The 12,818-nt window shown below is 43.4% G+C and overlaps 1 protein-coding gene across 1 annotated transcript in view; it reads right to left on the bottom strand.

Moving 5' to 3' along the window:
• Positions 1 to 12,818, bottom strand: part of LOC115480959 (mitochondrial import inner membrane translocase subunit TIM44-like) — a 78,633-nt gene that overhangs the window by 44,488 nt on the left and 21,327 nt on the right. Inside the window, 3 exon segments of the mRNA XM_030219943.1 lie at positions 586 to 678; positions 1,812 to 1,897; positions 10,521 to 10,660. Of these exon segments, the coding sequence (XP_030075803.1) occupies positions 586 to 678; positions 1,812 to 1,897; positions 10,521 to 10,660 (319 nt within the window).

Below are 12,818 nucleotides of genomic sequence, written 5' to 3'. Positions count from 1 at the left end.
AGATGCTACAGTGAACTTCAGCTTTAGGTAATTCTCTCCCCCCCTACTCACCATCCCCACACCATGTTTGCCTTCTTTTATTGGCCTGTCTCTCTCCGACACCATGTTTCATGTTCCTTCTGAGGCATGTCTCTCTTCCCTCTTGCCCACCCCATACCTGGTCTCCAGAATCCCCCTCCTGGCCATGTGCCTCCGTTGAGAAACCAAGTTGTATGGCCCTGGCAGAATCCACTGTGCTCTGACAGTGCCAGGAGAATGCAGTTAGTATTAGAACAGCACAGGTAATGCCAGCTTCCCAAAATTTTAAATTCCCTTGAGCTTCCTATGTAGTGAAAAGCAGAATCTGATAGCTTACACCTACTGCAGTAGGCTTAGATAAATATAAGCCACATCACAGAAGCTTTTCAGTCATAGATAATTCCTCTCCCTTGTGGTGAGACCATGTGTACAACAGTCACAAGCTGAGGACTATGGACCATGTCTCCCTTCAGCATTAAGATGGGAGTGCCTGAAGGCCTGAAGCCAGACCTAGAGGGAAGACATGATTTCTGCAACAGACGGTATTAGAGAGGCAGGACTTCTTACCTATCAAATCAGAAACTTTGTCTGTCAGAGTTCTCGACGCCCTGATGAAGGCATTATCACTTTCATCATATTTCATCTTCATTTCAAAGAACCCTGAAAGCAGCAGAAACTAAAATCACTCACAGAAAGACCAGAAAATAAGAACATCAGTCGCAGATGTAACAGACATGCACATAACATGGAAAGCAGAACTCAGAAATGGCTGAGAGGAAACTGAGAAGCTGTCATTTACCCCCTAACTCCTCCAACCCCAAACAGCAGAGCCAGGAACTTGTCACTCACATGCCCGACACATACCCATGGACAGCAGAGCTCAATCTGGATAGACACAGCTGAGAACCTATAACTCAGGATACTTGGGGGAAAGGGGGAGGCAATTTTATGAAGGACTTGAGTATTTAAAATGCAGTTCTAAATGCTCATTAGGCTCTTATAAACACTGCCCTGGGTATTCACACAGATAAAATTAGGCACACAAAAGCATAGAACTTACTTTTATTCAATATAAATGTATGCATTCCCAGGGGTAGCAACTAGGTGGAGTGGGAGTAGTTTTGGCACTTAGGTATTTTATAAAATACATAAACTCATTCTTATCGACACATTATGCACAAACAATTACACCTGCCACAGAGCAAGAATGAACATATGCATCTGCTTTGCCTGTGATCACTATTTTTAAGGGCACGTTACACTTTTAAAACGGCTGCAATGCCTTGACAGCTTAGGCTCCATGTTATAAAGTGACCCCACTGGTGTCCTATGATAAATGCCATTAGCCACATGGCATCATTAAAGGACTAAAGGGTCATGAAAATTTGTGAGAGTCAGAGAAAAGCACATAAGATCCTTAGCTGGTAGGGAAGAAAAGAAATACGAAAAATCAAATAGGGTCTACCAAACTGGAGATGAAGGGAAAATAGGCAGAAGTGATGGACCTTACAGCTCCTATCTTCTGTAAGCATAAGAGGAATCTGAACACAATTGAAAAGGTCAAGATCTCTATCATTAAACTGAGCTTCTTTGAGCTGGAAGTCACAAAGTGCCTCACAGCAAACACGGAGGCTTTTACACCTATCACTGAGGAAATTTTGACATCTGACAGAGCAATCTGATAGGCACAGTCAGAGGGAATAGAAGGAAGATTGCACACAGCAAAAACCACATCCATCAACCACAAACATCAGATATCAAAAGCATCAGGCAATATTTTGGATAAAACTCACTGTTAAAGACCACGTTGTTGTCCTTGAAATCCTTCCACTGTTGATACCACTTCGAATCCTTATGCAACACAACTCCCATTGCTTCCCTAGTGTACAACAACTCTGCATTAGTGCACATCCTACAATCCATAAGCTCTGATCCCCCAAGCACTGCAAAATTTCTCCCCTAATGCCTCCTGCATCCAAGTTCCAGCCATGCAAACCCCGAGTTCAACCACTTTTGAGGCTAGCCTGATGACCTAGTTGTAGTATTGCATGCTAGGCCAGTTTCCCTAACCCAGCTTGTCCCTTGAGACAGACTGGACTGGGGATGATACAGTGGCAGCCCTAGAACTTAAGGGAGGGGAAAGGGGGTGGGGGAAAAGAGGCGAGAGCATATCAGCTGTTGCATAATAGGCCAGATTCAGGATTTATATATATGACCTCAGACTGTATTTGGGATCTCTTGCATATTTGTGATCTAGACTGGTCATTGTCAGAGACAATATACTGGGCTTAATGGACCGTGGTCTGATTCAGCACAGCTCATTTCATGTTCTTATCCAGTTTACCCAGGTATCCTTGACCAAGGGCTGCCATTATAGCTTGGTTAGATGGGAGGGGGTTAAAATAAGGGGAGAAAACCCCCCACACTAGCACAAGGGCAGGTTCTGGCTCAGCTGTAAACCCAAAGATAGAAAGAAATAATTAAAAAAGCACCCCATCTTACTCTCCAACTCTAAAAGAAAGCTGCACTCATTTGCTAGCTGACTCCAAACGTTGGCTTTGGTGAAATATGTGGTTATTTAGTGTGTGAGAAGGGTAAGCTTTTAGAAGTCTTCTTACAAACAATTTTATAATGGCCAATAAAAGTAAGCATGAGGTGCTTGAGAAAGATTTGCAGTATCATTTGTGAGCACTAATGGAGTTTAATTGCTCCCCCTCTCCCTAAATACACATTCTCAAGACCAGAAAACTGGAAAGCCATATTAATGAAGATTTAGTTTCTCTACAATTTTTTTCTCTACCTATCTTTGGATTTCTAATTTTCTGAAATGTAACTTTTTTCCAGTTTTTTTTTTAAATTAGGTTCCACTTTTTGTTGTTGTTCTGAATTGTCTGTGCTACCACGGAGCAGTGGCCCACCAGCTGTGAGCAGAAAGGATAGCAAGGAGAGATGAGCATAACAGAGAAAGGCCAATACTTCGGAGAAGAGAGAGAGACAGGGACTATGAGTCATCTAAAGAGACAACTGTGTGCCCTCAAAAAAAAAAAAATCATTTTTGGATAGTTCCTAGGTCTGTCCACTAGGTCACAGACTGGACAGAATCTACAATCACATTAAGGTCTAAAACAATTTCAAACCAATTTACTTCCAACAGATTTCTGCAAACTGCTGTATTAGTGGAGACAACTCAAAATATCACCAACCTATTTCATACAAGAAAAGGATGTCAAAGAATGAAAGGCCCATCTAGCCTTCCCAGCTTACTTCCTGTGGAAGAACCATAATCAGCAAGATCGGTGAAAGGCCATAAAAGCAGAGCAAACTGGGATGCTATGAATGAAAACTCATGGTACCAATGAGGTGGGTTCAGAGTCTGCTGGAAACCCAAAAGAGCAAGAGGAAAAGACTCAAAATCTCCTCCTTTGCTCTGTGCAGCAATCTGAACTATATTTATGCTTTATGTGAATTAGTTTGACCCCTGCCTCAGGTTCCTGCTCTTCAGCTGTCCATGCTGCATTCATGGTTTACATTTATCGGTGCAACACCTGCCTGGGGTTCTGCTTTCAGCATTCCATGCTAATTTCAGTCTTTATAGGAATTATTATTATTATTTATTGCATTTGTATCCCACATTTTCCCACCTATTTGCAGGCTCAATGTGGCTTACAGAGTCCTGTTATGGCATTGTCATTCCAGGATATCAGATACAATTAGTGATGTAAAAAGATTAAGTAAGGGAAAAAAGAAAAGGTTTAGGTGGATAGGCATAGAAGGTAGACTTTCATAACTGGGGCGGGTTGGCGAGGTGATTTAGTGAGGCTATGGGTTCTCTTTGTAGGCCTTGTTGAAGAGATATGTCTTCAGAGATTTACAAAAGTTGGTTATTTCGTCAATAGTTTTCAAGGCAGTAGGTAATGCATTCCACAACTGCGTGCTCATGTAGGAGAAGGTAAGTTGCATGTATCAGCTTGTATTTTAGTCCTTTACAGCTGGGGAAGTGTAGATTAAGAAATTTGCGGGATGATCTTTTGGCGTTTCTGGGAGGCAGGTCCACGAGGTTTAGCATGTAGGTTGGGGCGTCTGCGTGGATGATTTTGTGTACAATCGTGCAGATCTTGAACGCGATGCGTTCCTTAAGTGGGAGCCAGTGAAGTTTCTCTCTTAGGGGTTTTGCACTTTCATATTTATTTTTTCCAAATACGAGTCTAGCAACGGTATTCTGGGCTGTTTGGAGTTTTTTGATAGTCTGTTCTTTGCAGCCAGCGTACAGTGCGTTGCAGTAGTCCAGGTGACTTAGTACCATTGACTGTACCAGGGTACGGAATGCAAGTTTTGATGATTTACTATTCAGCTGTTTGTGCTGTACTCACGCTATATATCTATATCTATATATCTATCTATCTATATATATATATATACAGTGGTGGAAATAAGTATTTGATCCCTTGCTGATTTTGTAAGTTTGCCCACTGACAAAGACATGAGCAGCCCATAATTGAAGGGTAGGTTATTGGTAACAGTGAGAGATAGCACATCACAAATTAAATCCGGAAAATCACATTGTGGAAAGTATATGAATTTATTTGCATTCTGCAGAGGGAAATAAGTATTTGATCCCCCACCAACCAGTAAGAGATCTGGCCCCTACAGACCAGGTAGATGCTCCAAATCAACTCGTTACCTGCATGACAGACAGCTGTCGGCAATGGTCACCTGTATGAAAGACACCTGTCTACAGACTCAGTGAATCAGTCAGACTCTAACCTCTACAAAATGGCCAAGAGCAAGGAGCTGTCTAAGGATGTCAGGGACAAGATCATACACCTGCACAAGGCTGGAATGGGCTACAAAACCATCAGTAAGACGCTGGGCGAGAAGGAGACAACTGTTGGTGCCATAGTAAGAAAATGGAAGAAGTACAAAATGACTGTCAATCGACAAAGATCTGGGGCTCCACGCAAAATCTCACCTCGTGGGGTATCCTTGATCATGAGGAAGGTTAGAAATCAGCCTACAACTACAAGGGGGGAACTTGTCAATGATCTCAAGGCAGCTGGGACCACTGTCACCACGAAAACCATTGGTAACACATTACGACATAACGGATTGCAATCCTGCAGTGCCCGCAAGGTCCCCCTGCTCCGGAAGGCACATGTGACGGCCCGTCTGAAGTTTGCCAGTGAACACCTGGATGATGCCGAGAGTGATTGGGAGAAGGTGCTGTGGTCAGATGAGACAAAAATTGAGCTCTTTGGCATGAACTCAACTCGCCGTGTTTGGAGGAAGAGAAATGCTGCCTATGACCCAAAGAACACCGTCCCCACTGTCAAGCATGGAGGTGGAAATGTTATGTTTTGGGGGTGTTTCTCTGCTAAGGGCACAGGACTACTTCACCGCATCAATGGGAGAATGGATGGGGCCATGTACCGTACAATTCTGAGTGACAACCTCCTTCCCTCCGCCAGGGCCTTAAAAATGGGTCGTGGCTGGGTCTTCCAGCACGACAATGACCCAAAACATACAGCCAAGGCAACAAAGGAGTGGCTCAGGAAGAAGCACATTAGGGTCATGGAGTGGCCTAGCCAGTCACCAGACCTTAATCCCATTGAAAACTTATGGAGGGAGCTGAAGCTGCGAGTTGCCAAGCGACAGCCCAGAACTCTTAATGATTTAGAGATGATCTGCAAAGAGGAGTGGACCAAAATTCCTCCTGACATGTGTGCAAACCTCATCATCAACTACAGAAGACGTCTGACCGCTGTGCTTGCCAACAAGGGTTTTGCCACCAAGTATTAGGTCTTGTTTGCCAGAGGGATTAAATACTTATTTCCCTCTGCAGAATGCAAATAAATTCATATACTTTCCACAATGTGATTTTCCGGATTTAATTTGTGATGTGCTATCTCTCACTGTTACCAATAACCTACCCTTCAATTATGGGCTGCTCATGTCTTTGTCAGTGGGCAAACTTACAAAATCAGCAAGGGATCAAATACTTATTTCCACCACTGTATATATATATATATATATATATATATATATATATATATATATATATATATAAAAAATGTGAGTACAGCACAAACAGCCGAATAATAAATCATTAAAACTTACATGCCTATAATATCCAGAGATATATATCTGTGGGTATTGAAAAACAGCACATCGATTTACTCAGCTTCCTAAAAAGCCATAATGGATAAGCAGCAGAAATGTTCAAAAGCTTTTAAATGAAGCAAAATTAAAAGGGACATGTATACAATCTTATTCTTGCCTACTGATTTATTTTTAAAAAAGTTAATACTGCTGCTATCAAGAAGTATTTTAACACAGCTCACTGTGCATGAGCTCTGCAGAGTGTCCTGTCCCAAATATAAAATGAATCTGGATACACATGGAGGCATATTTTCAAAGCACTTTGGGAGGCTAAGTTCCATAGGTTTCTATGGAACTTTGGGAGGCTAAGTGCTTTGAAAATATGCCTCATGGTCATATTTAAATTATGGGCATCAATTGGAAATAGGAGGCTGAAGACCCAACATGAAGACAATGCCAGAGGGACTACTACAGTCTGTCTTGTATATAGCAAGACAGATCAGAATGGGCTGGAATGGGTTTTGATGGCAACTCCGATAGTTGGAAAGTAGGACCAGTGCAGGGTAGACTTTTTTTTAATGGTTTAAGCTCTGAAAACAGCAAGGATGGATCAGGATCAAGCATGGGTATTTTTTATATCACATTTGTATTATATGGTATGAATGTGGGTCCTGTATATCTCAATGGAGGAGAGGAAGACAACGTAAAGCAGAACTTAGCAAATAAAAAGACTTAGCCTGGCCTCAGAATGACATCCTATAGTACATCTCCTATCAAACTGAGCTCTCTTTTTCATCAAGCACTGCCATTTCCTCCCCTCACCCTCCCCACTGACAGTTTGAACTTCGTGGGTGTGGCTTGGATCTCTTTCAGGGAGAGAAAACTAACAACTTATAGCAGCAGCTTCAGAGAGCATTTTCCATCTTACAGATAGGCTGCAGAGAATACCTTCTCCTGCTTTAGACTTAATCCCGCCCACCCTACCCCTCTACCCACCCACCCCTAGAGTGACATGTCTTATATAACCTCCCTATCAACCCACTCATTACTTTACCTCACCCATTTCTATTCTTCTATCACCTTCTCCCACTACTCCAACCAGAGTTACACCTAATCACACTGACCACCCTTCAACATCTTCAGTCCTTCTGTGACTGTTCTTTTGTGCTTGACTGCTTAAATATTTTAAATTTAAATGCTTTACTTTTTGTCTATTAGATTGTAAGCTCTTTGAGCAGGGACTGTCTTTCTTCTGTGTTTGTACAGCGCTGCGTACACTTTGTAGCGCTCTAGAAATGTTAAATAGTAGTAGTAGTAGTAGTAATACTACTATAGGTGGGAAAATAGGTGGGAAAATGTGGGATACAAATGCAACAAATCCTATATAATAAAACGCACCTCCAACATTCTGAAGCTGACTGCATGGCTGAGGCATTCCTGCTCTCTGTATCCATCTCCTGAATTGACATCACGTACTTCCGGGTTCGTCACAAGCAGAAGTGACCAACCACACGAGGTTTCTCGGCTTCAGAATGTTGGAGGTGCATTTTATTAAACAGGATTGGTCAGTTCCTTGAAGCACAGCCAGAGCTCAGCGTCCTGCACAGTAATGCTCAGACACCAGAGAGAGAGGGGGGCCTGACACAAGAGAGAGGGAGGGAGGGGGGGGGGTGGGTGAGGTATCTCTGTCACACACACACACTCTCTCTCTCACACAGTCAATGTCTTTCTCACTCTCACACACTGTCTCTCACACATTCTATGTCTCACAGTATCACATTCGCTCTCTCTGTGTCACACAGTCACTCACACACTCTCTTGGTCTCATACACTCAGTCTCACAGAGAGTCTGTCTCTCACACACACTCTCTCTCTCGCACACACTGTATCTGTGTGAAACACACTCTCTCTCTCTCACACTGTGTCTCACATACGCACTTGCACACACTCTCATTCTCACATACACACACTCTCTCACAGACACACTCGCACCCAGACTCACTCTCTCTCTCACACAGTCACTCTCACATACACTCTCTCTCTCACACACAGTCACTCTCACATACACTCTCTCAAACATACACACTCCGAGGAAAACCTTGCTAGCGCCCGTTTCATTTGTGTCAGAAACGGGCCTTTTTTACTAGTAAATAAATAAATTCTATTGTCGGTTCAATAATGATTTGATAATGAATGACTATTGAGCAGACTGGATGAACCATGCATGTCTATCTGCCATCATTTTCTATGTTACTATTGGGCTCATTTTTGAAAGAGAAGGACGTCCAACTTTCGACATAAATCGGAAGATGGACGTCCTTCTCCCAGAGATGTCCAAATCGGTATAATGGAAACCCGATTTTGGACGTCTCCAACTGCAGTCTGTCGCAAGGACATCCAAATTTCAAGGGGGTGTGTCAGAGGCATAGCGAAGGCAGGACTTGGGCGTGCCTAACACTTGGACATTTTCACCCTGACCAGTTTTTCTTACGAATAAGGCACAAAAAGGTGGCCGAAATGACCACCGAAGAGAATCGGGGATGACCTCCCGTTACTCCCCCAGTGGTCACTAACCCCCTCCCACCCTCAAAATACATCTTTAAAAATATGTCGTGCCAGCCTCAGATGTCATACTCAGGTCCATGACAGCGCATGAAGATCCCAGGAGCAGTTTTAGTGGGTACTGCAGTGCACTTCAAACAGGCGGACCCAGGCCCATACCCCCCTACCTGTTACATTTAGCTCTCCAAAACCCACCACAAACCCACTGTACCCATATATAGGTGCCCCCCCTTCACCCATAAGGGCTATGGTAGTGGTGTATAGCTGTGGGTAGTGGGTTTTGGCGGGGTTTGGGGGGCTCCGCACACAAGGTAAGGGAACTATGCTCCTGGGAGCATTTTATGAAGTCCACTGCAGTGCCCCCTAGGGTGCCTGGTTGGTGTCCTGGCATGTCAGGGGGACCAATGCACTACAAATGCTGGCTCCTACCACCTCCAAATGGCTTGCATTAGGACATGGATGTCTTTGGTTTCAAAAATCGCCGAAAGTCAGAAATGTCCATGTCTAGGGACGTCCAAAATTTAAGGATTTGGACATCTCTGATGATATTTTCGAAACGAAAGATGGGCGTCCATCTTTTTTTTTAAAAAAACAGGTTTCCCTGCCCCTGGATTTCGCCATTTTGCAAGGACGTCCAAACCGCAACTTGGACATTTCTTTCGAAAATGCCCTTCCATGATTACCATGTCACCAATTCCAAGGCTCAGAGAGCCTCACCAAGTCTAGCAGATTTTGCCCTCTCTTTGGCCTGCATGCCCCAGAGTCTCACCACTGAACCCATTCTGCTAAGAGAGAACTTACAAAGGACACAACCCGGGAAGAAGGAAGTGGTGCTTGATAGGTGAATATAAGATGAAAGTAAAGCAGAATATAGATAACAGAAATAGATAAGTGAATACACTACACTGGGCTGGGCCACTGGCAGTGCACAGCATTCTTGCTCAAATCATCCATCCTCAGCCAGGACAGCTAGGATATTAGACACAATTCTCACAGCCCATGGGGTGAATGTGTGTGTGTGTAAGGGGGGGGGGGGGGGGGGGGAGGAAGGCAGGGGGGAAGGGAAATGGGACTTGATATACCGCCTTTCTGAGGTTTTTGCAACTACATTCAAAGCGGTTTACATATATTCAGGTACTTATTTTGTACCAGGGGCAATGGAGGGTTAAGTGATTTGCCCAGAGTCACAAGGAGCTGCAGTGGGAACTGAACTCAGTTCCCCAGGATCAAAGCCCACTGCACTAACCACTAGGCTACTCCTCCACTCCAAGTCATCTATGCTTGTAATGTTATGGAAGAAATCCTGGCAAGGGAGATCCTTTTGCATCTCAACTCCATCCCAAATTAATGATTAATTCTTTATGTAACTAGTTCTTTTTATTACATCCCATAATAGATAAGTCAGCAGGAGTTTTCACAAGCTTTTAATGAAGCTTGGCACTTAGCACGTGCTAAGCTTTAGTAAAAGGACCCCTCAGTTCTGTACCTAAGGAAAATGAGGGGGAAGTGACTTGCCCTACATCACAAGGACTGTAAGTTGATAAGAAATTAGTTCTTGCCGCTTTTTTGCATGGTCCCCAGCCAAGATCAGTTACTGCAATCAGTGGGGGCTCAGTAAGTTGGGAGGGGTTTAGAAAATAAGGGGAATATATCTGGGTAGTTGTGAATGTAAGTTCATGGTGTCAGGTACCAGCTCTGGTTCTTATTGAGCTGGAACCCATAGGAGCAACAGGAAAACTGCCAGGTTTAAAGAAAAATAAAATGTAATGTTAATATATACATCCCTAGAGACAGGAGACTTTTTCCCACCACACTGCACATTCCCAAATCGCTCTCATACATACTCGTTGGCTTCAAACACTTTCTCCTCTTTGGATTTGTCTGTGGAAAATTCAGTTCTCTTTCTCAGGGTCTCCGGGGCTCTGTAAGGACCAGTCTGGCCAAGCACGCTCTCATCAATCTCTTTCTTAACCGATTCAACCCCCTGCAAGATCACAGATATGGAAAACAGGATCATACCATAGAGGAATAAAATGCCAAACCCATACAGCAGGAACCTATCAAGGCACATGAACTAAGCACATGAACTCTGCTTAGAAAGCACATTCCTAGAAAGAGACTTGTGTTTCTACCCTGGGATAACATCTATTTTATCCACTCCCCAAAATTACTCATTCATGGCCCAGATTTTTCAGTACGTAGGGCTAAGGCTAAGTGCTTTGAAAATACGCCTCAACCCCCCCCCCCCCCCCCCCCCTTCCGAGTTTGCTGGAACAATTTTGAAACGGTGTGCCTTTTTATGTCACAAAAAAATAAATGTTCTGCAACTTCTGGAATTCTAGAAAAGGGGACAAGGAGAGCTGTACAACCAAAAATACTTGTGAACAGGGAGCAGAGAGATGCTTCAGATCTGGAGGTCCTGAGCTGAGCCACTGGTGATGTTGCTGGGAAAACTCCTGGTGTAGTAGGAGCAGTTGTCACTGAACCAAGCAGAAGTTGCTCTGCCCCAACAGTGATATCACACACCGTCAGCTCCTGTATAAAATCAAGCCCTGTTGCAACACGGCTGCGAGCCTATGCCTCGTGCTTCAGGGCCAGTCATTCTGCTCTTGGTGATGGGGGAAAGGAAGAATAAAGCTAAGGTAACTGCTTCTGGTTCAGGCACTACTGTTTCTTTAACTGATCCTATACATAGTTTCTGCAAGCCTAATAGTGTAGCTTCTGTAGTGAATGTCTTAGATAGGAATCTGTTTCCTTGCTATCCGGGGTGTTCCTCAGCCCGATTATTAGGGCTTCTCCCTTGCCATCAGTTTTAAGTCATTCTAATAAGTGAGTGCTGGCCCCCTCCACTCTGGTTTCCTCCTCTTTAAAGTTCTGTTCCTTTACTACTCCTAAGCCAGTTCCAATTTCAAAATTGAAGTTTGTTGCAGGAGACTCTACACCTTTGACGTAATTTCCTCTACTGAAGTATCACTGAATGATATTTGGAGATTAGTCTTTCACATAGATTCCTCTTTGCAAAATACTTTGGTGCAGACTGTTCAGTTCTCCTTATCTGTTTCAGGGGCAAGATGATATCACAACATAGCAAATGTCAGCTGATAAAGACCAGCATGGTCCAACCAGTCTGCCCAAGAAGGTGGCCAGAGTCGAATCTGGTACTCTGCACAGATTCTACTTCTATGGGATTAAGTATACTAGTGTTTAATCATGAAGAAGTCTGCCCAGCCCTGGTCCTACTTCCCAACTACTGGAGCTGCTGTGGAAGCCCACTCCAGCCTTGATCCTGATCCATTTTTGCGCATTGGTCTACTCACTGGAGAACTGCAGACAGCAATGGTTCAAGTAGCTGCTGTATCTTTTGTTAAGAACAGTCTTTTGCTATATAAACAAAATGAGGTTATGGAAAATGCCGGGATCTGGGGGCAGATTCCATAATCTCTGCAGTTCCTAAATTACGGTGTTCTTTTCTGTTTCTGGTTACGATCTATTTTGGATTGTGAATTGCTCTGTTATGCTGTTCAAAAAGCAATATATTAAGTTTAATAAACCATAAACCCGTAGGGCACAGAATCTTAGATTTTTGAATTTTCCTAAAATTCGAATGTCGTCTTCCATCCACTATTTTATTTAGGAAATATCTAAAGGAAGCTTTGTTGCTTGTTAATGCAGATACCGTGGCCTTTTCTAGAATGTTTTATGCGTCTTCTAGGTCTTTGTTGCTGATACCGATGTTGATCATCTGACTCGGGAATCTCCCAGGAGTTTGGATTTGACCAACTTTCTGGAGTCCTCAGTAGGTGAAATTTCAACTAGAACCTTTTTGGTGGTAACTAACCACCGAGGTGGACAACATATATAGATATATTGAAAGATTATTTTCCTAAGAAAGATTTATTTTTATTTATTTTTGTTACATTTGTACCCCAAACTTTCCCACTCATGGCAGGCTCAATGTGGCTTACATGGGGCAATGGAGGGTTAAGTGACTTGCCCAGAGTCACAAGGAGCTGCCTGTGCCTGAGGTGGGAATCAAACTCAGTTCCTCAGGACCAATGTCCACCACCCTAACCACTAGGCATACGTTTTCTAGTCCCAAAACAACAATATTTCCTAATATATCTAGAGCTAACAGGTATGAC

This window comes from Microcaecilia unicolor, chromosome 11 (assembly GCF_901765095.1).
Source record: "Microcaecilia unicolor chromosome 11, aMicUni1.1, whole genome shotgun sequence".
Taxonomy (NCBI): domain Eukaryota; kingdom Metazoa; phylum Chordata; class Amphibia; order Gymnophiona; family Siphonopidae; genus Microcaecilia; species Microcaecilia unicolor.
Note: the sequence above shows the minus strand (reverse complement) of the source record. Positions and strands in the feature narration are given on the sequence as shown.